This window comes from Macaca thibetana, chromosome 6 (assembly GCF_024542745.1).
Source record: "Macaca thibetana thibetana isolate TM-01 chromosome 6, ASM2454274v1, whole genome shotgun sequence".
Lineage (NCBI taxonomy): Eukaryota > Metazoa > Chordata > Mammalia > Primates > Cercopithecidae > Macaca > Macaca thibetana.
The window spans coordinates 40332980-40356903 of record NC_065583.1 but is presented as its reverse complement, the minus strand read 5'-3'; the positions used below and the strand labels follow the sequence as shown (position 1 = coordinate 40356903).

Here is a 23924-nt window from a genome sequence, read left to right as displayed (position 1 = left end):
ATGTATTATGCCCCTGATAACTCTGAAGATGAATGTTGTATCTCATAACCAGGAAAATAATTGTGTAATGAGGAGAGGAGTAGGCTATTGCCTGTGATCATCGAAATGAGAATCACATAATATTCCTGTAATGAAATCACTGAAAATACTGGGAAGGGGATGTATTTGAAGATAAGTATAAATTGCACCTTCTAAAAGGCAATTTTGGCATTACTGATACTCTCCAGAAAAAGTTGAAATAAATCAATTTGGAGGTACTTAGAAAAGTGGAAAAAATGTTGGGAATAATGAAAGAAAGATAAAATGTATCCAGTATATTTCTAATGAGTAAGTATGGAAAATTACTGTATTCTGAGATGGTTTAGGCCAAGTTTGTGTTATGGCTATCTTTAAATAGATAGTGCATGTTTGAAGATTGGGGAAAGCTTATGTCAATAGACAGATGTTTATGTACTTAATCTACATGATTTGCCTAAAAATCTTCAAAGTTGGGATGAAGGCATTCCTAAGAGTACATTTTTAGACGTCATTAAATATATAGACATATCCATGTAGTTTTTGTTCTTTCAGTTAGGCACACAATTATAATTACTGCACTGGTTAACTTGAAGCAGCAGAGGCTGTAGTTTCCTAGTGATCACTCTGGGTGCCGCTGTTGGCCAAAGTGGTGAGCTTGGCCCTCCAGATCTCCTCACGCAGCCGCAACGCGCTTTCCAGGGCAGCCCCAGCTCAGATTCCGCAGCGCCAGCCTTTATACTGCTTCCTCCTTGGAAAAAGAATAATTTTTTCCTGAACTGGAACTGGAACTAAAGTCCGTTCGGAGATCCGAAAATCTGCAATAAAGAGGTTATTTGTAACCCGGCGTCTCCAGGCTGGTGAGCAAGCTGAGGAGAGCAAGAGGGATGGGGAGCGGCGCTGGGGAGCTGGGCCGGGCTGAGAGGCTGCCAATGCTCTTTCTCTTCCTGCTGCTTTTGTTCTGCCCGGCGCTCTGTGAGCAGATCCGCTACAGGATTCCCGAGGAAATGCCCAAGGGCTCCGTAGTGGGGAACCTCGCCACGGACCTGGGGCTCAGCGTCCAGGAGTTACCGACTCGAAAACTGCGCGTCAGTTCGGAGAAGCCTTACTTCACCGTGAGCGCAGAGAGAGGGGAGTTGCTTGTGAGCAGCAGGCTAGACAGGGAGGAGATATGCGGGAAGAATCCAGCTTGTGCTCTGGAATTTGAGGCTGTTGCTGAAAATCCACTGAACTTTTATCACGTGAATGTGGAGATCGAGGACATTAATGACCACACGCCAACATTCACGCAAAATTCCTTTGAGCTGCAAATAAGCGAATCTGCACAGCCTGGCACACGATTTATATTAGGATCTGCCCATGATGCGGATATTGGTAGCAACACACTGCAGAATTACCAACTCAATCCCAGTGATCATTTCTCACTGATAAATAAAGAGAAATCAGATGGCAGTAAATACCCTGAGATGGTATTGAAGACACCTTTGGACCGAGAAAAGCAGAAATCTTACCACTTGACTTTGACTGCCTTGGACTTTGGAGCTCCACCCCTAAGCAGCACTGCACAGATACACGTTCTAGTGACTGATGCCAATGATAATGCTCCAGTGTTCAGTCAAGACGTATACAGGGTGAGCCTTTCGGAAAACGTGAACCCGGGGACAACGGTGCTACAGGTGACTGCCACAGACCAGGATGAGGGTATTAATGCCGAGATTACTTTCTCTTTCAGTGAAGCTAGCCAGATCACCCAATTTGACCTGAACTCTAACACCGGGGAAATTACTGTTTTAAATACATTAGATTTTGAAGAAGTCAACGAATATTCCATAGTTTTGGAAGCAAGGGACGGTGGAGGAATGATTGCACAATGCACAGTGGAGGTAGAAGTCATAGATGAAAATGACAACGCCCCAGAAGTGATATTCCAGTCTCTACCCAACCTAATTATGGAGGACGCTGAGCTAGGAACACATATTGCTTTGCTCAAAGTCCGTGACAAGGATTCCAGACACAATGGTGAAGTTACTTGTAAATTGGAAGATGATGTTCCATTTAAGATATTAACTTCTTCAAGAAACACGTATAAATTAGTGACAGATGCTTTTCTAGACCGCGAGCAGAATCCAGAGTATAATATCACCATTACGGCCACAGATCGGGGCAAGCCTCCCCTCTCCTCCAGTTCCAGCATCACTCTGCACATTGGTGATGTAAACGACAACGCTCCAGTTTTCTCACAGTCTTCCTATATAGTCTACGTGGCCGAGAACAACCCGCCTGGAGCCTCTATTTCACAAGTCAGCGCTTCCGATCCTGACTTGGGGCCCAACGGCCAAGTCTCTTACTCCATCGTGGCCAGTGACCTGGAGCAGCGGGAGCTGTCATCCTACGTGTCCATAAGCACGGAGAGCGGGGTGGTGTTCGCGCAGCGCGCCTTCGACCACGAGCAGCTGCGCTCCTTCAAACTCACACTGCAGGCCCGCGACCAGGGCTCGCCTGCGCTCAGTGCAAACGTGAGCCTGCGCGTGTTGGTGGGCGACCGCAACGACAATGCGCCTAGGGTGCTGTACCCCGCGCTGGGTCCCGACGGCTCTGCGCTCTTCGATATGGTGCCGCGCGCTGCAGAGCCCGGCTACCTGGTGACCAAGGTGGTGGCGGTGGACGCAGACTCAGGACACAACGCCTGGCTGTCCTACCACGTGCTGCAGGCTAGCGAGCCCGGGCTCTTCAGCCTGGGGCTGCGCACGGGAGAGGTGCGCACGGAGCGTGCCTTGGGCGACAGGGACGCGGCCCGACAGCGCCTGCTGGTCGCCGTGCGTGATGGTGGACAGCCGCCACTCTCCGCCACCGTCACGCTGCACTTGGTCTTTGCCGACAGCTTGCAGGAGGTGCTGCCGGATATCACTGACCGCCCTGTACCCTCTGACCCCCAGGTTGAGCTGCAGTTTTACCTAGTGGTGGCCTTGGCCTTGATCTCAGTACTCTTCCTCTTGGCCATGATTCTGGCCATTGCCTTGCGCCTGCGACGCTCCTCCAGCCCCGCTGCCTGGAGCTGCTTCCAGCCTGGTCACTGTGTTAAATCCGAATCCGTGGTTCCCCCCAACTACAGCGAGGGGACTTTGCCTTATTCCTACAACCTATGTGTTGCACATACAGGAAAGACGGAGTTTAATTTCCTAAAATGTAGTGAACAGTTGAGTTCAGGACAAGATATACTTTGCGGTGATTCATCTGCGGCCTTATTTCCACTGTGTAATTCCAGTGAATTGACTTCCCATCAGGTGAGTTTCCTTTTTAAGTATAACTTAATTCTCATTGCCTACCCATTTCTCCATATTCACAAGAAAATATACATATTTGCAGGAAAATATGTAATTTTTAGATCTCATGAATCATTTGAGGAAAGTTGTAGTCAGTTAAAAAGCTGTCATATCATTCTTCAAAAGAGGAGTGAAGTAGGAGCAATGGCCCAACATTTGTTTGTTTGCTTTTTAGCCAAGCTTAGATTTACAAAGCAATGAGGGTGTGGTTTTAACCACAAAGTGAAAATGTTAGACAGTTATGGGCTCTCTCCTAAAAAGTGAATGAGATTTTTCCCATACATTTTCCTTCTTGTTGCCTAATATATGATGAATACTTTTTTCAGCTTGGATATACCATAAATATAAAAATAATAAAGCCAAAGAATTTAAGCTAAAATTCAACACTTTTCTTAACTAATTTAACTGGTATGGTCTCCATAGTAGTCTACTGTTTCTTGTGTTAACTTCCCTTTTGTTTCAAGAGCTCTTAGAATAAGGAGTCAACTGGATTTTTATGTCCATGGACCCCTTGTGATTATATGCAGTGTATGCTGTGTGTGTGTGTGAGAGAGATCCTTTTACTTAGAAAAGGGTTTGCTATGCTCATGAGAAGATCAAAAGCAGAATCTCCTTACTTGCAACATAGGAGTTTCAGGATTAACCTGTATTCAAGCTCATTCCATATCCTCCATCAAAGAAAAGACAATGTTTTGTGTCTGTTGTCCCTCTCACACACAGCCCTAATATATAATGTGTAACTGCCTTATCTGCAGCCCTAAACTAATATAGCTATGGGTCTTCTAATCATCCTGCCACCTCTAGGAGAGAAATATAGTCTTGAAAACTGCCAATCTGGTGTGCATACAAAATATATACAAAATATGAAGGAACATTATATGAGCCTTTTGCTAGGTATCTCTAAGCAACTGCTTCAGTTAATGGCCACTTTACAAATTGCTGAAGGAAGGAAACTTCTTTTGATTCTTTTTCTTTTTTCTTTGTCTTTCTTTCTTTTCTTTCTTTCTTTCTTCTTTCTTTCTTCTTTCTTTCTTTCTTTTTTCTTTCTTTCTTTCTTTCTTTCTTTCTTTCTTTTTTCTTTCTTTCTTTCTTTCTTGAGACAGAGTCTCTCTGTGTCACTCAGGCTGTAGTACAGTGGCACAATGATACCTCACTGCAGCCTCAAACTCCTGGGCTCAAGCATTCCTTCCGCATCAGCCCCCTGACTAGCTGGAACTCAGGCTCATGACACCAGACCTGTCTAATTTCTCTGTTTTTAGTACAGACAGTATTTTCCTTCACTAATTTAACTAATATGGTTTCCATTGTCTACCCAGTTTTCCATATGCATAATATTTTCACAGGAAAATATAAAGGTTTCAGATTTCATGAATTGTTTTAAGAAAGTTTCAGTCAGTGAAAAAACTATCATACCATTGTTCACAGGAAGGGTGAAGTAGGCTGATCTGCTGTGTTGCCCAGGCTGGTCTTGAAGGGAAACAGATTTTTTGTAGTCATACTTACTGTTTGGCTTCTTAGTAAGTATTATATAGTCATTACTTTTTGCAGTTCATTAGATCAAAGTATTAATGTAGGTAAAGTTAACTACATTAACTTTAGAATATATGTCTACCTTAAAAAGTCAAGTCTGCTTTAAATTTAATCATCTCTGGTGAAAGGGATGGGATGGAGCTTTGCTTTTTATCATATATTCATCTGTACCTTTAAAGTATTCAAGTAGAAAAATATAAACAATGTAAATAAAATAGCAAAACAATATAATATCTCATAAAACTGCAATGGTAAAAGCATTTATCCTATTGAAATTCCACAATTTTTATTTGAAAACATTATCAACATGTAATTCAAGTGGCATTTAGAAGAATAATTTAAAAGCAACAACTCTCTGGAAAGCTTCTAAAATGATTAAGTAGTTTAAACCAAATAAAACAATTTCTGAGTCAGTCATCCCCAGTAGGTCTATTTTAGTCTCAAGATAAATTCATTTCTGGTGACAACTGAAGTTCTTAGTTATTTGTTAGTATATATTGGAGACATTTACAATAAAGCTTAGAGCACAGTGGGAAATGAAAGTATCATGTTATTTTTTTTAAGACCAAATGTATTGCAGAAATGTAAGTAATTTAATCCAATGCTACAATCTGATCATTCTGATCTAATCTGATCATTTAATAACACTAAATAAAACCTTCATCTCACATTCTTTGGCTGTTTCTTTTAAAATATGGGTTTAGGGATAAATCAAATAAATTCAAAACAAAGTAATAAGCAGATGGTATTTTTTTCTCAGTAATCTAGTAGAGTATTACATTTAGAAGTCATCTGTATCTCAGTGCAGTAACTATTTAGGACTCTAAGCGCCGCTGTTCACCTACTGGGAGAGAAATGCAACCGAAAACACTCAGATCTCACACCTCGCAAAGACCCGCAGATGCCACAAACTAACTGCGGGACTGCAGCGAAACCCCACCCCTGTTTGGAGGCACTGCAGGTTTCCGGAGGATTATCATCTCCATAGCTGCGGCAAGAAACTAAATACCCACTTATGCACAGTGAAGATTCTGAGGGGATCCTGCAGCAAAATAACAATGGCCGCTCCACAGAGTCGCCCCAGACGCGGCGAGCTGATCCTGCTATGCGCGCTGCTGGGGACGCTGTGGGAAACCGGGAGGGGACAGATTCGCTACTCGGTGCCAGAAGAGACGGACAAAGGCTCCTTCGTGGGTAATGTCTCCAAGGACCTGGGGCTGGACCCCCGGGAGCTGGCGAAGCACGGAGTCCGTATCGTCTCCAGAGGTAGGACGCAGCTCTTTGCTCTGAACCCGCGCAGCGGCAGCTTGGTCACCGCGGGCAGGATAGACCGGGAGGAGCTCTGCGCTCAGAGCCCGCGGTGTCTGATAAATATTAACATCCTGGTTGAGGATAAAGGAAAACTCTTTGGGATAGAAATAGAAATAATTGATATTAACGATAATAACCCGAAATTCCAGGTCGAAGATCTAGAAGTAAAAATTAACGAAATCGCGGTTCCTGGAGCACGTTATCCACTCCCAGAAGCTGTTGACCCGGATGTGGGCGTGAACTCCCTCCAGAGCTACCAGCTCAACCCCAATCACCACTTCTCCCTGGACGTGCAGACTGGAGACAATGGAGTCATAAACCCAGAGCTGGTGCTGCAGCGCGCCCTGGACAGGGAGGAAGAGGCTGCTCACCACCTGGTCCTCACGGCCTCAGATGGCGGCGAGCCGCGTCGCTCCAGCACAGTGCGCATTCGTGTGATAGTGTTGGATACAAATGACAACGCCCCGGTTTTTGCTCAACCGATTTACAGAGTGAAAGTCCTTGAGAACGTGCCCCCAGGCACGCGGCTGCTTACTGTAACAGCCAGCGACCCGGATGAGGGAATCAACGGAAAAGTGGCCTACAAATTCCGGAAAATTAATGAAAAACAAACTCCGTTATTCCAGCTTAATGAAAATACTGGGGAAATATCAATAGCAAAAAGTCTAGATTATGAAGAATGTTCATTTTATGAAATGGAAATACAAGCCGAAGATGTGGGGGCACTTCTGGGGAGGACCAAATTGTTCATTTCGGTGGAAGATGTAAATGACAATAGACCAGAAGTGATCATTACGTCTTTGTTTAGCCCAGTGTTAGAAAATTCTCTTCCCGGGACAGTAATTGCGTTCTTGAGTGTGCATGACCAAGACTCTGGAAAGAATGGTCAAGTTGTCTGTTACACACGTGATAATTTACCTTTTAAATTAGAAGAGTCAATAGATAATTATTATAGATTAGTGACAAGGAAATATTTGGACCGAGAAAATGTCTCTATCTACAATATCACAGTGATGGCCTCAGATCTAGGAACACCGCCTCTGTCCACTGAAACTCACATCGCCCTGCACGTGGCAGACATTAACGACAACCCTCCTACATTCCCTCGTGCCTCCTACTCAGCTTATATCCTAGAGAACAACCTGAGAGGAGCCTCCATCTTCTCCTTGACTGCACACGACCCCGACAGCCAGGAGAATGCCCAGGTCACTTACTCTGTGACCGAGGACACGCTGCAAGGGGCGCCCCTATCCTCGTACATCTCCATCAACTCTGACACCGGTGTCCTGTATGCGCTGCAATCTTTCGACTATGAGCAGATCCGAGACCTGCAGCTACTGGTAACAGCCAGCGACAGCGGGGACCCGCCCCTCAGCAGCAACGTGTCACTGAACCTGTTCGTGCTGGACCAGAATGACAACGCGCCCGAGATCCTGTACCCCGCCCTCCCCACAGACGGTTCCACTGGCGTGGAGCTGGCGCCCCGCTCCGCAGAGCCCGGCTACCTGGTGACCAAGGTGGTGGCGGTGGACAGAGACTCGGGCCAGAACGCCTGGCTGTCCTACCGCCTGCTCAAGGCCAGCGAGCCAGGACTCTTCGCGGTGGGGCTGCACACGGGCGAGGTGCGCACGGCGCGACCCCTGCTGGACAGAGACGCGCTCAAGCAGAGCCTCGTGGTGGTCGTCCAGGACCACGGCCAGCCCCCTCTCTCCGCCACTGTCACGCTCACCGTGGCCGTGGCTGACAGCATCCCCGAAGTCCTGACCGAGTTGGGCAGTCTGAAGCCTTCGGTCGACCCGAACGATTCGAGCCTTACACTCTATCTCGTGGTGGCGGTGGCTGCCGTCTCCTGTGTCTTCCTTGCCTTTGTCGTTGTGCTTCTGGGGCTCAGGCTGAGGCGCTGGCACAAGTCACGCCTGCTCCAGGGTTCCGGTGGCAGATTGGTGGGTGTGCCTGCCTCACATTTTGTAGGTGTTGAGGAGGTACAGGCTTTCCTGCAGACCTATTCCCACGAAGTCTCCCTCACCGCCGACTCGCGGAAGAGTCACTTGATCTTTCCCCAGCCCAACTACGCAGACACGCTCATCAGTCAGGAGAGCTGTGAGAAAAACGATTCTTTGTTAACATCCATAGATTTTCATGAATGTAAGAATGAAGCTGATCGTGGTCAGGTGAGTTTAGTTCTTTGCTTGCTTTTAATTTCCAGATGAATTTTATTTGACATAAATTATGTTTTGAAAAACATTGTAAAGATAGTTGAAAATAATTTTTAAGGCATATCACAGAGTTTCAGGTTTATTTTGTTGGTGTTACTATAAAGTTAAGCTCTAATAGTCATAGGTTGTTGTTTCATTTGCTTTTAAACGACTTGGAAAAGATTGTTGAACCATTTTAAGCCTTCCAGTATTTTATTCCTATTATCACTCATTCACTTAAGAAGTACCTACCCATCCATGCCGGTAATTTTGCTATTGGTTGTGTGTACATGTGTGTGAGTGTGTGTGTGTGTGTTTCCTAAACTAGAACTTCAGAAAATTATCAAGAAGTCTAAAGCCTTGTATTAGCTTAGCAAAAGTAAAATATATCTCAGAATTTTTAGGGTTATGTTTAGCATTTGAACCTATAACTAGGCTCTTGTAGATTTTTTCACTTTAAACCTCTTTTCTGAGCCCTGTTTCTGTACCAGTGCCCTTCAAAACTTTAATACTTCTTACCATCTTTCAAAATATGAACAAACTTTAAAGATGGATCTTGGTGGGAGATGAGACTGGTTACTAAATATTAAGTATGTGTGTCAGTGGTCACCTGGGCTCCATGCCCATGGAGACATGAAATCTAAAGCCTAGAATGTCCATTGCTCCTCCAAACAAAAAACAAAAGCTAAAACATTAGATCTGGATTAAAATGTAATTTTAAACTATTGAAAGTGACTTTTGTAAAATACGAAAGAACATATTTCAATACAATTCCAATGAGCTGTTTTGGTTGTGCATTGACGTGAAATGGTGAGAATGTTGATTTTAAGAACCAATGTTTCAGGTACACAAGTTCTAAATAAGCTGATCAATTCAATTAAGTTATTCAGTCTTGGCTGGACACAGTGGCTCATGTCTGAAATCCCAGCACTTCGGAAGCCTGGAGCAGGGGAACAGCTTGAGCCCTGGGGTTTGAAACTGCAGTGAGCTATGATCATGACACTGCACTCCAGCCTAGGTGACAGAACTAGACCCTGTCTCTAAAAAAAAAACTAATATTAGGCCGGGCACGGTGGCTCACGCCTGTAACCCCAGCACTTTGGGAGGCCGAGGTGGGTGGATCACGAGGTCAGGAGTTCAAGATCAGCCTGGCCAACATGGTGAAACCCTGTCTCTACTAAAAATTACAAAAATTATCTGGGCGTGGTGGCACGTGCCTGTGGTCCCAGCTACTTGGGAGGCTGAGGCAAAAGAATCACTTGAACCCGGAAGGTGGAGGTTGCAGTGAGCCATGACTGTGTCACTGCACTCCAACCTGGACAACAGGGCGAGACTCCGTCTCCAAAAAAAAAAAAAAAACCAGAATATTAATAGTAAAAAGTCAGTATAGGCTACCCATTATTATATTCCTGCATACCTTCTTGTAGCATTTGAATAAAGCTAATCCCTGAATTGATTGACGTGAGGTAGAAGTAGATGACCCAATAAATGTTTGTTATTAATGAAAAGGACATTTCCTAAGGATTGTGTAGTGTTCTACTGTATGGTGCATATTCAGTGGAGTGGGAGTTAACTTCATAGTTTGTGTACCATTTGGATGCACATTTGAGAGGACAACATATTATTGGCACTTTGCAATTTAAAAAACTGTGATGAAAGTTGCCCTGGTAGGAAAGAAAATCCTTACTCTACCTAAAAATGTTGGCTAGTTGTTTTTATTAATCTGACAAATTGACTAAAGAAGGTTGACCAATGTCACTATATTCCATAAATTTATGTAAACAAACTTATGAGCTTCATTTATCCAATTCCAAAGTCACTTCTTCACTACAGTGATGGTACATAGATAGGACAATAATGCAATCCACTAGAATATCCATTTGTACCTTGTATTGCAGAATAGATAAGCATTTCCCCAGTAACTCTTAAGAATGAATTTATGTACTGTAAAAGATATGACATAAGACAAGTATTTTGAGATATGAAGAAGAGCAATGTAGTAGGGTATATCATTTCTTGGCTGCATCATATGGGCAGTATACTTGAAGTAATATTTTGTGAAGTAGAAGAGTAAAGAAAAATTATTTTTATAAAGAATGTTAATATTGTCAGGAAGAGGAGATGTTTGAGGATTGGTACAAAATTGCCACAACTTTAAAAAATAGTTTTAAATAGTATAGATTTCCCTAATATGTGTAATATAAAACAGTAGAAATATTGGGGGGTCGGAAATCGTATAAATGAACAGAAGAATGATAAAAGTGTTTCCACACGCCATAGCTAATAAAAATCAGTTTTTGGAATCAATATATTATGAAGCCTCTGAGAGCAAGAACTGTAACATGTTAATTATTATATTGCAGTGACAAGGGCAATACTTAGTTCTAGCTAAGAGTTCAAGGTATGTTTGCAGAATGGTGAAAGAATGGACCAATGTATGCAGGTTTGCATAAAAACCCAACGTGATATTTCTAACAATTTGGAAAACAGAGAAATATACCTTAAAGAGTGTGTTACAATTTGTTATTAAATATATGAACATAAAAACTTGGCTTGTTAAGTTAGGCCCTCAAATACAATTACTGCACTGGTTAAACTGAAGCAGCAGAGGCTGTAGTTTCCTAGTGCTGACTCTGGGCGCCGCTGTTGGCCAAAGTGGAGAGCTTGGCCTCCAGCTCTCCTCGCGCAGCCGCAACGCGCTTTCCAGGGCAGCCCCGGTTCAGACTCCCCAGCGCCAGCCTTTGCACCGCTTCCTCCTCGGAAAAAGAAGAATCTTTTCCTGAACTGGAACTGGAACTAAAGTCCGTTCGGAGATCCGAAAATCTGCAATAAAGAGGTTATTTGTAACTCGGCGTCTCCAGGCTGGTGAGCAAGCTGAGGAGAGCAAGAGGGATGGGGAGCGGCGCTGGGGAGCTGGGCCGGGCTGAGAGGCTGCCAATGCTCTTTCTCTTCCTGCTGCTTTTGTTCTGCCCGGCGCTCTGTGAGCAGATCCGCTACAGGATTCCCGAGGAAATGCCCAAGGGCTCCGTAGTGGGGAACCTCGCCACCGACCTGGGGTTCAGCGTCCAGGAGTTACCGACTCGAAAACTGCGCGTCAGTTCGGAGAAGCCTTACTTCACCGTGAGCGCAGAGAGAGGGGAGTTGCTTGTGAGCAGCAGGCTAGACAGGGAGGAGATATGCGGGAAGAATCCAGCTTGTGCTCTGGAATTTGAGGCTGTTGCTGAAAATCCACTGAACTTTTATCACGTGAATGTGGAGATCGAGGACATTAATGACCACACGCCAACATTCACGCAAAATTCCTTTGAGCTGCAAATAAGTGAGTCTGCACAGCCTGGCACACGATTTATATTAGAAGTAGCAGAAGATGCAGATACTGGCTTAAACTCTCTACAGAAGTATAAACTCTCTCTTAACCCAAGTTTCTCATTAATAATTAAGGAGAAGCAAGATGGTAGTAAATACCCGGAACTGGCATTGGAGAAAACCTTAGACCGGGAACAACAGAGTTACCATCGTTTAGTCCTGACTGCCTTGGACGGTGGAGATCCACCCCTAAGCGGCACCACTGAGCTCCGTATCCAGGTAACTGACGCCAATGATAATCCCCCGGTATTCAACCGGGATGTGTACAGAGTCAGCCTTCGGGAAAACGTGCCACCAGGCACCACTGTGCTGCAAGTGTCAGCCACCGACCAAGACGAGGGCATCAACTCAGAAATTACTTATTCCTTCTACAGAACCGGGCAAATCTTTGGTCTGAATTCAAAGAGCGGGGAAATTATCACTCAAAAGAAACTGGATTTTGAAGAAACCAAGGAGTATTCAATGATAGTAGAAGGGAGGGATGGTGGTGGACTGGTTGCACAATGTACAGTTGAAATTAATATTCAAGATGAAAATGACAATAGCCCAGAAGTTACATTCCATTCTCTACTTGAGATGATTCTGGAAAACGCGGTGCCTGGAACACTAATTGCTTTGATCAAAATACATGACCAAGATTCTGGGGAAAATGGGGAAGTTAATTGTCAATTACAAGGCGAAGTCCCTTTCAAGATTATCTCTTCGTCCAAAAATTCGTATAAGTTGGTAACAGATGGAACCCTAGACCGAGAGCAGACCCCGGAGTACAACGTCACCATCACAGCCACAGACAGGGGCAAGCCGCCCCTCTCCTCCAGCATAAGCGTCATCCTGCATATCAGCGACGTCAACGACAACGCTCCGGTTTTCCACCAGGCGTCCTACTTAGTCAGTGTAGCCGAAAACAACCCTCCTGGGGCCTCCATCGCGCAAGTCTGCGCCTCGGACCCGGACTTGGGGTTGAATGGCCAAGTCTCCTACTCCATCATGGCCAGCGACCTAGAGCCTCTGGCACTAGCCTCTTACGTATCCGTGAGCGCGCAAAGTGGGGTGGTGTTCGCGCAGCGCGCCTTTGACTACGAGCAGCTGCGCGCCTTCGAACTCACACTGCAGGCCCGCGACCAGGGCTCGCCTGCGCTCAGTGCAAACGTGAGCCTGCGCGTGTTGGTGGGCGACCGCAACGACAATGCGCCTAGGGTGCTGTACCCCGCGCTGGGTCCCGACGGCTCTGCGCTCTTCGATATGGTGCCGCGCGCTGCAGAGCCCGGCTACCTGGTGACCAAGGTGGTGGCGGTGGACGCAGACTCAGGACACAACGCCTGGCTGTCCTACCACGTGCTGCAGGCTAGCGAGCCCGGGCTCTTCAGCCTGGGGCTGCGCACGGGAGAGGTGCGCACGGAGCGTGCCTTGGGCGACAGGGACGCGGCCCGACAGCGCCTGCTGGTCGCCGTGCGTGATGGTGGACAGCCGCCACTCTCCGCCACCGTCACGCTGCACTTGGTCTTTGCCGACAGCTTGCAGGAGGTGCTGCCGGATATCACTGACCGCCCTGTACCCTCTGACCCCCAGGCTGAGCTGCAGTTTTACCTAGTGGTGGCCTTGGCCTTGATCTCAGTACTCTTCCTCCTGGCCATGATTCTGGCCATTGCCTTGCGCCTGCGACGCTCCTCCAGCCCCGCTGCCTGGAGCTGCTTCCAACCAGGTCTCTGTGTCAAGTCTGGACCTGTGGTTCCCCCCAACTACAGCGAGGGGACTTTGCCTTATTCCTACAACCTATGTGTTGCACATACAGGAAAGACGGAGTTTAATTTCCTAAAATGTAGTGAGCAATTGAATTCAGGACAAGACATACTTTGTGGTGATTCATCTGGGGCCTTATTTCCACTTTGTAATTCCAGTGAGTCGACTTCCCATCCTGAGTTGGTGAGTTTTATTTATGTCTATTCTTTTTCATTACCCACCCAATTTTCTGTATTTACATGAAAATACCGTACATTTTCAGGTCTAATGAGTTGTCTTAGGAAAGTTGTAGCTGCTCAGAAAAGCTGTCCAACCATTCTTTAAGAGGAGCAGTGAATTGTGAGTTGTTATTGTCACATAAAAGAAGTAGGCTTATAGGTTTACGAAGTAGTGAGAGTTTGCTTTTAGCTTCCTAGCTAGCAAAAACATTTGGTTTTTTGTCCTCTTTCTCAAAGCTAATGAAATTAGCTTTTACCCATTGATTGTCTCATTCTTTAACATGTTTATATTTTATTATCTGTAGATAAATATTAAATTTAATGTATGTAATCAATTAGTTCATCTTTCAAAGCAAAGAAACTGCTAGTAGTTGTCTTTCTTCACTGATTTCACGTAGTTTCCATCTCTTTCTCATGTTCCTCATATATACTTTCTTATTCCTACCTAATGGATTTATGATTTTTGAATCTCCTAAAATTTAATTTAAAATACTATATGTTGGCCAGGTGCAGTGGCTCATGCCTGTAATCCCAGCACTTTGGGAGGCCGAGGCCAAGGCGGGTGGATCACGGGGTCAGGAGTTCAAGACCAGCCTGGCCAACATGGTGAAACCCCGTTTCTACTAAAAATACAAAAATTAGCTGGGTGTGGTGGCAGGTGCCTGTAATCCCAGCTACTCAGGAGGCTAAGGCAGGAGAATTGCTTGAACCTGGGAGGCAGAGGTTGTGGTGAGCTGAGATCTCTCCAAGAGCGAAACTCCGTCTCAAAAAAAAGAAGCAGAAGAAGGAGGAGGAGGAGGAGGAGGAGAAGCGGAAGCAGAAGCAGAAGCAGAAGCAGAAGCAGAAGCAGCAGCAGCAGCAGCAGCAGCAGCAGCAGCAGCAGCAGAAGAAGAAGAAGAAGAAGAAGAAGAAGAAGAAGAAGAAGAAGAAGAAGAAGAAGAAGAAGAAGAAGAAGAAGAAGGAGACTATATGTTACGTGTATGCGAGAGAAAGAGAGAGACTGATTCACAGAACTTAGAAGGTCCAAATCATCCTAATCATTTCTAAGTTTATCCAGGTTTTCTTGGATGCAAAATCCTTCTCTACCTCTATATAATCGCTATTGCCTGAATTTCTCTTGCTCGGAATCCTGACATATATTCTTGAAGAAGGGGGAAAACACACCGGATTTGTCTTGTCGTTTGGAGCTCTAACTATAAATGACTGGATGTTTTCTCAACATCCTTGTAGGAAAGAAGGAGAATGCAGAATTATTCCATTTTTAAGACAAAAACTACTAGTCTTGTGTACATACAAAGCTCCCATTACATGGTATAAGTATTTTGCTTGGTTTCCCTTAGTATGTGATTCAGTAAACGCTGAGATTTCAGTGTTACCAGTTATTTTTAACCTTTCAGTAGTTTTCTTTGTTGTATATTTTGTGTTCTTTTTCCCAGATTATTATATAAGTTTAAATGACCCTTAGAATAATGTTTAAAACAACTTTAAAGTTGCATAATTTATTGATGGAGGATTAAAATAGAAACTTTCTTTTCAGTGTACGTGCATTTGAATCATTGAAACACAGTCTGTGCATGCATTACGTATTCACATTTAAAAATTAAGCATTTTTTGAAATAGCAGAAAAGTTTAAGCAATCACAAAAATGTAAAAATTTCCAAAAAACTTTAATCCTGTTTCTATTTAGCAATATTAGGTGAGAACATCTGTAACTATTGCTGAATTAACATTACTTTTATAACACAAAAATTTAAAAGAAACGTTTTTCCAGGAATTTTACCACCAAAATAAATTAACCCCGGAAAATAATTTCAAAGTGGATAATGTATCCTTATATATGTATTCAATACAATCATATATTTTACATTTACAAATATATAATATAGGTATAAAAATTAAAAATGAATGTATTTCCAAACAAGATTGAACATAAAAATTACTTCAGAAAATTGTTGATGTGCAGAAAAAATTGAAGCATCGTAAAAAGGAAATTATAATAATTTACATATCTAGAAATAGAGTGCAAAATTCTAGCAAGAATAAGAGTAAATTAATATATTAAGCGATGGTTTGTGATTTAATTACACACAGAAATTTTATTCCACTTTATTTACAACTCAGATATCTAAAAAATAGATTGCTTTTGAAATACAAATGCAAGAAACAATTGGAGAAATCTAAAATCATAATTAGAAAAGAGTAGTGTTTTCTCTATCAGCCATCTGTTACACATCAGTGGGTGTAGTAACCACTTAGGACTCTGAGCGCCGCTGTTGATCAACTCTAAGCAAAAATCAGGACTCCAACCGGATTTCCAGTTATGTGACTACACAAAACCCGGCAGATCCCACAAACCTGCTCCCAGACTGCAGCAAAACTCAGCCTCTTAACTTAGGGCACTCTGGCTTTCTCCTAAGGAAAAGGATCACCATACTTCGCAGGAGAGAAGAAAGAACCTGATGAAGCAGCGCGCACAGAGAGTATTTTGAGAAAATTCCAAAGCAAGGCAGCAATGGCAGCTCCAACCAAATGCCAGCTCCGCGGAAGATTAGTCCTGCTATGCTCGCTCCTGGGGATGCTATGGGAGGCCAGGGCCAGTCAGATTCGCTACTCAGTGCCTGAAGAGACAGAAAAGGGCTATATTGTGGGCAACATCTCCAAGGACCTGGCTCTGGAGCCCCGGGAGCTGGCGGAGCGCGGAGTACGCATCATCTCCAGAGGTAAGACGCAGCTTTTCTCTCTGAACCCGCGCAGCGGCAGCTTGGTCACCGCGGGTAGGATAGACCGGGAGGAGCTGTGTGCCCAGAACCCGCGGTGTCTGGTGAACTTTAAAGTCCTGGTTGAAGACAGAGTGAAATTGTACGGAATAGAAATAGAAGTAACTGATATTAACGACAGTGCCCCAAAATTCCAGGCGGAAAGTCTGGAAGTAAAAATTAACGAAGTCGCGGTTCCTGGAGCACGTTATCCACTCCCAGAAGCTGTTGACCCGGATGTGGGCGTGAACTCCCTCCAGAGCTACCAGCTCAGCCCCAATCACCACTTCTCCCTGAACGTGCAGACTGGAGACAATGGAGCCATAAACCCAGAGCTGGTGCTGGAGCGAGCCCTGGACAGGGAGGAGGCGGCTGCTCACCACCTGGTCCTCACGGCCTCAGATGGCGGCAAGCCGCGTCGTTCCAGCACCGTGCGCATCCATGTGACAGTATTGGATACAAATGATAATGCCCCGGTTTTTGCTCAACCGATTTACAGAGTGAAAGTCCTTGAAAACGTGCCCCCAGGCACCTGGCTGCTTACTGCAACAGCCAGCGACCTGGATGAGGGAACCAACGGAAAAGTGGCATACAAATTCTGGAAAATTAATGAAAAACAATCTCTGTTATTCCAGCTTAATGAAAATACTGGGGAAATATCAATAGCAAAAAGTCTAGATTATGAAGAATGTTCATTTTATGAAATGGAAATACAAGCTGAAGATGGTGGGGGATTGAAAGGGTGGACAAAAGTGCTCATTTCAGTGGAAGATGTAAACGACAATAGACCTGAAGTGACCATTACATCTCTGTTTAGCCCAGTGAGAGAAGATGCACCTCAGGGAACAGTAATTCTTCTTTTCAATGCTCATGACCGAGACTCGGGGAAGAATGGTCAAGTTGTCTGTTCTATCCAGGAGAATCTATCTTTTAAATTAGAAAATTCAGAAGAAGATTATTATAGATTGTTGACGGCCCAAATTCTTGACCGAGAAAAAGCCTCAGAATATAATATCACGGTGACTGCAACAGACAGAGGAACTCCGCCCCTGTCCACAGAAATTCACATCACTCTGCAAGTGACTGACATCAATGATAATCCACCTGCCTTCTCTCAAGCCTCCTACTCAGTCTACCTCCCGGAAAACAATGCCAGAGGTACTTCCATCTTCTCGGTGATCGCCTATGACCCTGATAGCAATGAGAATTCTAGAGTTATTTACTCCTTGGCAGAGGATATCATCCAAGGGTCTCCTCTCTCCACTTATGTCTCTATTAACTCAGAGACTGGCGTGCTGTATGCTCTGTGCTCCTTTGACTATGAGCAGTTTAGAGATTTGCAAATGCAGGTGAGGGCAAGTGACAGTGGAAACCCACCACTTAGCAGCAATGTGTCATTGAGACTATTTGTTTTGGACCAGAACGACAATGCCCCGGAAATCCTGTACCCCACCCTCCCCACTGACGGTTCTACTGGTGTGGAGCTGGCACCCCGCTCTGCAGAGCCTGGCTACCTGGTGACCAAGGTGGTGGCAGTGGACAGAGACTCAGGCCAGAATGCTTGGCTGTCCTACCACTTATTCAAGGCCAGTGAGCCAGGGCTTTTCTCGGTGGGGCTGCACACAGGTGAAGTGCGCACAGCTCGGGCCCTGCTAGATAGAGATGTGCTCAAACAGAGCCTTGTGGTGGCTGTACAGGACCATGGCCAGCCCCCTCTCTCCGCCACTGTCACGCTCACAGTAGCCATAGCTGACAGCATCCCAGACATCCTGGCTGACCTGGGCAGTCTTCAGATCCCTGCAGACTTGGAGGCCTCAGACCTTACCCTCTACCTCGTTGTGGCTGTCACAGTGGTCTCCTGTGTCTTCCTCACCTTCGTTATCATGCTGCTGGCCCTCAGCCTGAGGCACTGGCACGCCTCACGTCTGCTGCGGGCTACAAGTGATGGGTTGGCTGGTGTGCCCACCTCACACTTTGTGGGTGTAGATGGGGTTAGAGCTTTCCTACAGACCTATTCTCAGGAGTTCTCCCTCACTGCTGACTCAAGGAAGAGCCACCTGATCTTCCCCCAACCCAACTATGCAGACACACTCATCAGCCAGCAGAGCTATGAGAAAAATGAGCCTTTGTGTGTCTCAGTTGATTCCAAGTTTCCTATAGAAGACACCCCTTTGGTTCCGGTGAGTTCAGTTTTTTTCTTTCTTTTTTTTTTCTTTTTTTTTTTTTTGTTTTGTTTGTTTGTTTGTTTTTTGTTTTGTTTTGTTTTTGAGACAGTCTTACTCTGTTGCCCAGGCTGGAGTGCAATGGTGTGATCTCAGCTCACTGCAACCTCCGCCTCCCAAGTTCAAGCGATTCTCCTGCCTCAACCTCCCAAGTAGAGTAGCTGGGACTAGAGTAGAATAACTGGGACTACAGGCCTCCCAAGTAGAATAACTGGGACTACAGGCACGTGCCACCATGCCCGGCTAATTTTTTGTGTGTTTTTAGTAGAGACAGGGTGTCACCATGTTGGCCAGGCTGGTTTTGAACTCCTGACCTCAAGTGATCCACCTACCTCAGCCTCCCAAAGTGCTGGGATTACAGGCGTAAGCCACTGCACCCGGCCCTTTACTTTCTATTATAGTTAGCTTTCTCTTTAACTGTTTGTACTTAAGGTAGTATAAGTTGATATCAGTGTGTTTCTCATCACTTTTCACTGAGCCTAATTGTTGCTCCAACATCAAAAGGAGGCATTTATTCGTTATATTTGCTGATATAATTTTCATGTTCTCATAATTAACCTTGCTGTCAACATAAACCATTTTTCATGGGGCAGCTCTCAGCCTGTATTGATGTGGGCTTTTTGGGTAGGGTTGCTTGATTGGTTGCAGTGGACTCACGTCATAAAATTCTTACTCCTTTTTTTTTTTTCTTAAGAGATGGGGGTGTCATTCTGTTGTCCAGGGTGGGATGCAGTGTTGTGAGTAAAGCTCACTGCAGTCTCAACCTCCTGGGCTTATGCGATCCTCCCACCTCAACCTTCACAGTAGCTAGGCCTGAGGTGGGAGGACTAGCAAGTTATGTTGCCCAGGGTGGTCTCAAATGATCTTCCTGCTTCAGTTTCCCAAAGCACTGGGTGAGGTGTAAATCACCTCACCCAGCAAATTCTTACTCCTAAGATCATTTATTCAGGTCATACTATGTTTGTAAGGGTTAACTGATAGAAAGGTAAATGTATTCTTCTTAGAGAAAAAGCTGAAAGCCCAGATTTATTGCTTCTATTCTTCCATTTCTATGATAAGAAAACACCCCTTTGAGGTTATATTTTTCAGATCACAAGTGTGTAAAGTCTGTTTGTATTTATAGATATTTTCTGATGAAGATTCAAACTTCAGTTATCCACTTCCAAATCCTAGTAAGCCAATTTTTTTCCCTTTAATGGTGAAAGTTGTAACACTTTTTATTCTCATATCTTCAAAGGTCTTAATTTCCTAACACTTTAATGTTAAATTATGAAGAATAGTAGGACATTCTTCTTTTCTATAGTATATGCTTGCTCAAGAGAAATTTCTGAGACTGGACACTGTGAAATGACAAAACAAGGAAATAAAAATATTTCTTTCACTTATATGTTATTTCTGGCTCAATTCTCCAACTTTTGAAGCTAGAAATGAACTTGCATATCAGATATAATTTAAGAAAATAGTCTCAGGAACTGCTGGGAAGATTCTAAAACTCTTTTACTGTTTTTAGCTATAAGGAAGAGAATAATGTATTATTTAGTGTTATTTTAAACATAGTGTCATTTCAAGTAGTAAATAACATTTCACAAGACATTTGAAAATAAGCTTTGAAGTTGAGTCAAAATTCTATGCTAAACATGTAATCCATAGATACATTGATGACTGCTGGCATTTCTGTGGAAATGAAGAATTATTTTATTTGTTTGCAATTACTTGGGTTTCTGTTGCTTTATTTTTAAGAAAAAAAAAGCTAAACTGTCTGGAAATCCTTTATGACATACAGACATTTTAATTATTTCAAACACGTCTTCCCCCTGAAGCAGGTAGCAAAAAATAAAGCATCCTTCAGGCTCATATTTTTAACCATATAACAAGAAAATTATTACAATTTCTGTTCTGAGGAGTAACCTTCATACTTAGTATTTATAAATATTGAAATGTGTGTTAATTTGAGGAAAACATAACAGATATCCATGAAGGCTTATATGTCATGGTAGGTAGTTACTATTCAATACTACAAAAATGTCTCTTGCCCTTAAAACCAAAACACAAGGCTCACCAGACAGATAACTGAGCGGAGTATGGAAAATGTTTACTTCTTTTTTTTTTGAACTATGTAGGACTTAACTTATTGTGCATTGGTAACAGATTGTAGAACATAAGCTGAAAGATAAAATTCTTGACCTTAATGTCTCATCTTAAAAAGAAGCATTGATTGACATTCTATACTTGCATTACTTAAAAATAATGGGGGAGCGCAGTATATATTGACAAAGATTGGCTTTGTGGTGATCATTGTTGAAGGTGGGGTGGGCTATGTGAAGGTTCACTACATATACTCCCTACTGTTGTATAAGTTTGAAATTGTGCATAATACATTTATTTGCAACACAAAGCATAGAAATATCTACTATAATACTATGGTGAGAGCAAAATTTGGGGGGAACGTACACCTGCATTTTCGAAGAATATATACATTTTGGAGACCGAATTCAAAATGAAAAACCGGGCTGCTGTCCCGCACGGAGCCTCTGGGCGCCGCTGTCGGCCAGTGCAGAGCAAGCGCTGACGCCGGGGATCCCTCAGCCTCCAGCCTAGGGATTCCCTGCGCAGCCAACAACAGAAAGAAGAAAACCAGCACACACACAGAAGCTTCCAGCTGGGCAGACCTCGCCCAGCACACCAGATTCCCAGCTCCGAGACCCGGGACTCCTCTTGTCCTGGGCCGAATGCTCTTTTAGCGCGGTAGAGTGCACTTTCTCCAGCTGGAAAAGCGGGGACCCAGCGAGAACCCAAGCGAACGATGGGAGGGAGCTGCGCGCAGAGGCGCCGGGCCGGCCCGCGGCAGGTACTATTTCCCTTGCTGCTGCCTTTGTTCTACCCCGCGCTGTGTGAGCCGATCCGCTACTCGATTCCGGAGGAGCTGGCCAAGGGCTCGGTGGTGGGGAACCTCGCTAAGGATCTAGGGCTCAGTGTCCTGGATGTGTCGGCTCGCAAGCTGCGAGTTAGCGCGGAGAAGCTGCACTTCAGCGTAGACGCGGAGAGCGGGGACTTACTTGTGAAGGACCGAATAGACCGTGAGCAAATATGCAAAGAGAGAAGAAGATGTGAGTTGCAATTGGAAGCTGTGGTGGAAAATCCTTTAAATATTTTTCATATCATTGTGGTGATTGAGGATGTTAATGACCACGCCCCTCAATTTGATAAAAAGGAAATACATTTAGAAATTTTCGAATCTGCATCCGCTGGTGCACGAATATCGCTTGACCCTGCCACGGATCCCGATATAAACATAAACTCAATTAAAGATTATAAGATAAACTCTAATCCTTATTTTTCATTAATGGTTAGAGTTAATTCCGACGGTGGCAAATACCCAGAGTTATCTCTGGAGAAACTCCTAGACCGGGAAGAACAGAGATCTCATAGCTTGATATTGACTGCCTTGGACGGAGGTGACCCACCAAGAAGTGCCACCGCTCACATACAAATTTCTGTCAAGGACACCAATGATAACCCCCCGGTTTTCAGCAGAGACGAATATAGAATTAGTGTTAGTGAAAATCTGCCCCCTGGGTCCCCTGTGTTGCAAGTGACAGCCACTGACCAGGATGAGGGGGTCAATGCCGAGATAAACTACTACTTCCGAAGCACTGCCCAGAGCACAAAACATATGTTCTTATTGGATGAGAAAACAGGTATGATTAAAAATAACCAGTCATTTGATTTTGAAGATGTAGAAAGGTACACCATGGAAGTGGAAGCGAAGGACGGAGGTGGTCTCTCTGCCCAGTGTAAAGTAATCATAGAAATCCTGGATGAAAACGACAACAACCCAGAAATAATCATAACTTCTCTCTCTGATCAGATTTTGGAGAATTCTCCTCCAGGAATGGTTGTTGCCCTCTTCAAAACACGGGACCTGGATTTCGGAGGAAATGGAGAAGTCAGGTGTAATATAGAAACAGACATTCCATTCAAGATTTATTCTTCTTCCAATAACTACTACAAGCTGGTGACAGATGGAGCCCTGGACCGAGAGCAGACACCAGAATACAATGTAACCATCGTAGCCACTGACAGGGGCAAGCCGCCCCTTTCTTCCAGTAGAAGCATCACCTTGTATGTCACTGACATCAACGACAACGCCCCAGTTTTCGACCAGACGTCCTACGTGGTTCATGTGGCCGAGAACAACCCGCCAGGAGCCTCCATTGCGCAAGTGAGCGCCTCTGACCCGGATTTGGGGCTCAACGGCCACATCTCCTACTCTATCGTGGCAAGTGACCTAGAACCCCTGGCGCTGTCGTCATATGTGTCCGTGAGCGCGCAGAGCGGGATGGTCTTCGCGCAGCGCGCCTTTGATCACGAGCAACTGCGCGCCTTCGAGCTCACGCTGCAAGCCCGCGACCATGGCTCGCCCGCGCTCAGCGCCAACGTGAGCCTGCGCGTGTTGGTGGGAGACCGCAATGACAACGCACCGCGCGTGCTGTACCCAGCTCTGGGTCCCGACGGCTCCGCGCTCTTCGACATGGTGCCTCGCTCTGCAGAGCCCGGCTACCTAGTGACTAAGGTGGTAGCGGTGGACGCCGACTCAGGACACAACGCCTGGCTATCCTACCACGTGCTGCAGGCCAGCGAGCCCGGGCTCTTCAGCCTGGGGCTGCGCACTGGTGAGGTGCGCATGGCTCGAGCCTTAGGCGACAGGGACGCAGCCCGCCAGCGCCTGCTGGTCACTGTGCGTGATGGTGGACAGCCGCCACTCTCTGCCACCGCCACCCTGCATCTGGTCTTCGCAGACAACTTGCAAGAGATACTGCCAGACCTCAGAGAGTACGATCGCCCTGTACTCTCTGACCCCCAGGCTGAGCTACAGTTTTACCTGGTGGTGGCCTTGGCCTTAATCTCAGTGCTCTTCCTCCTTGCGGTGATTTTGGCCATTGCCTTGCGCCTGCGACGCTCTCTCAGCCCTACTACTTGGGACTGCTTCCATCCTGGTCTCTGTGTCAAGTCTGGACCTGTAGTTCCCCCCAACTACAGTGAGGGGACTTTGCCTTATTCTTATAATCTGTGCATTGCACATACGGGTACAAAAGAGTTTAATTTCCTAAAATGTAGTGCACCCATACATTCCAATGAAGACATGGTTTGCAGTGTTTCTCCTGGAGCCTTAATTCCACCTCATGGTGGGGAGGATTTGACTTCACATTCTGAGACTCTAACTTCGGTGAGTTTCTCTTTTTTGTGT

The 23924-nt window shown here is 45.0% G+C and overlaps 2 protein-coding genes across 17 annotated transcripts in view; both read left to right on the top strand.

Annotated features, from left to right (window-relative positions):
• The window catches only part of RELL2 (RELT like 2), a 347299-nt gene that overhangs the window by 84075 nt on the left and 239300 nt on the right, over positions 1–23924 (top strand). The gene's annotated exons all lie outside the window — the stretch shown is intronic.
• The window catches only part of LOC126957240 (protocadherin gamma-C4), a 190277-nt gene that overhangs the window by 57963 nt on the left and 108390 nt on the right, over positions 1–23924 (top strand). Inside the window, exon 1 of one of the 16 annotated variants that reach the window (XM_050794903.1) lies at positions 422–3299. The exons of 11 other annotated variants lie outside the window; for them this stretch is intronic. In XM_050794903.1, the coding sequence (XP_050650860.1) occupies positions 903–3299 (2397 nt within the window). In that variant the 5' untranslated portion in view covers positions 422–902. Of the gene's footprint in view, positions 1–421; positions 3300–4406; positions 8351–8394; positions 13664–13725; positions 18635–21334; positions 23904–23924 lie in introns of those variants that run through there. 4 more of the 16 variants (XM_050794894.1, XM_050794904.1, XM_050794893.1 and 1 more) reach the window with 4 other exon arrangements.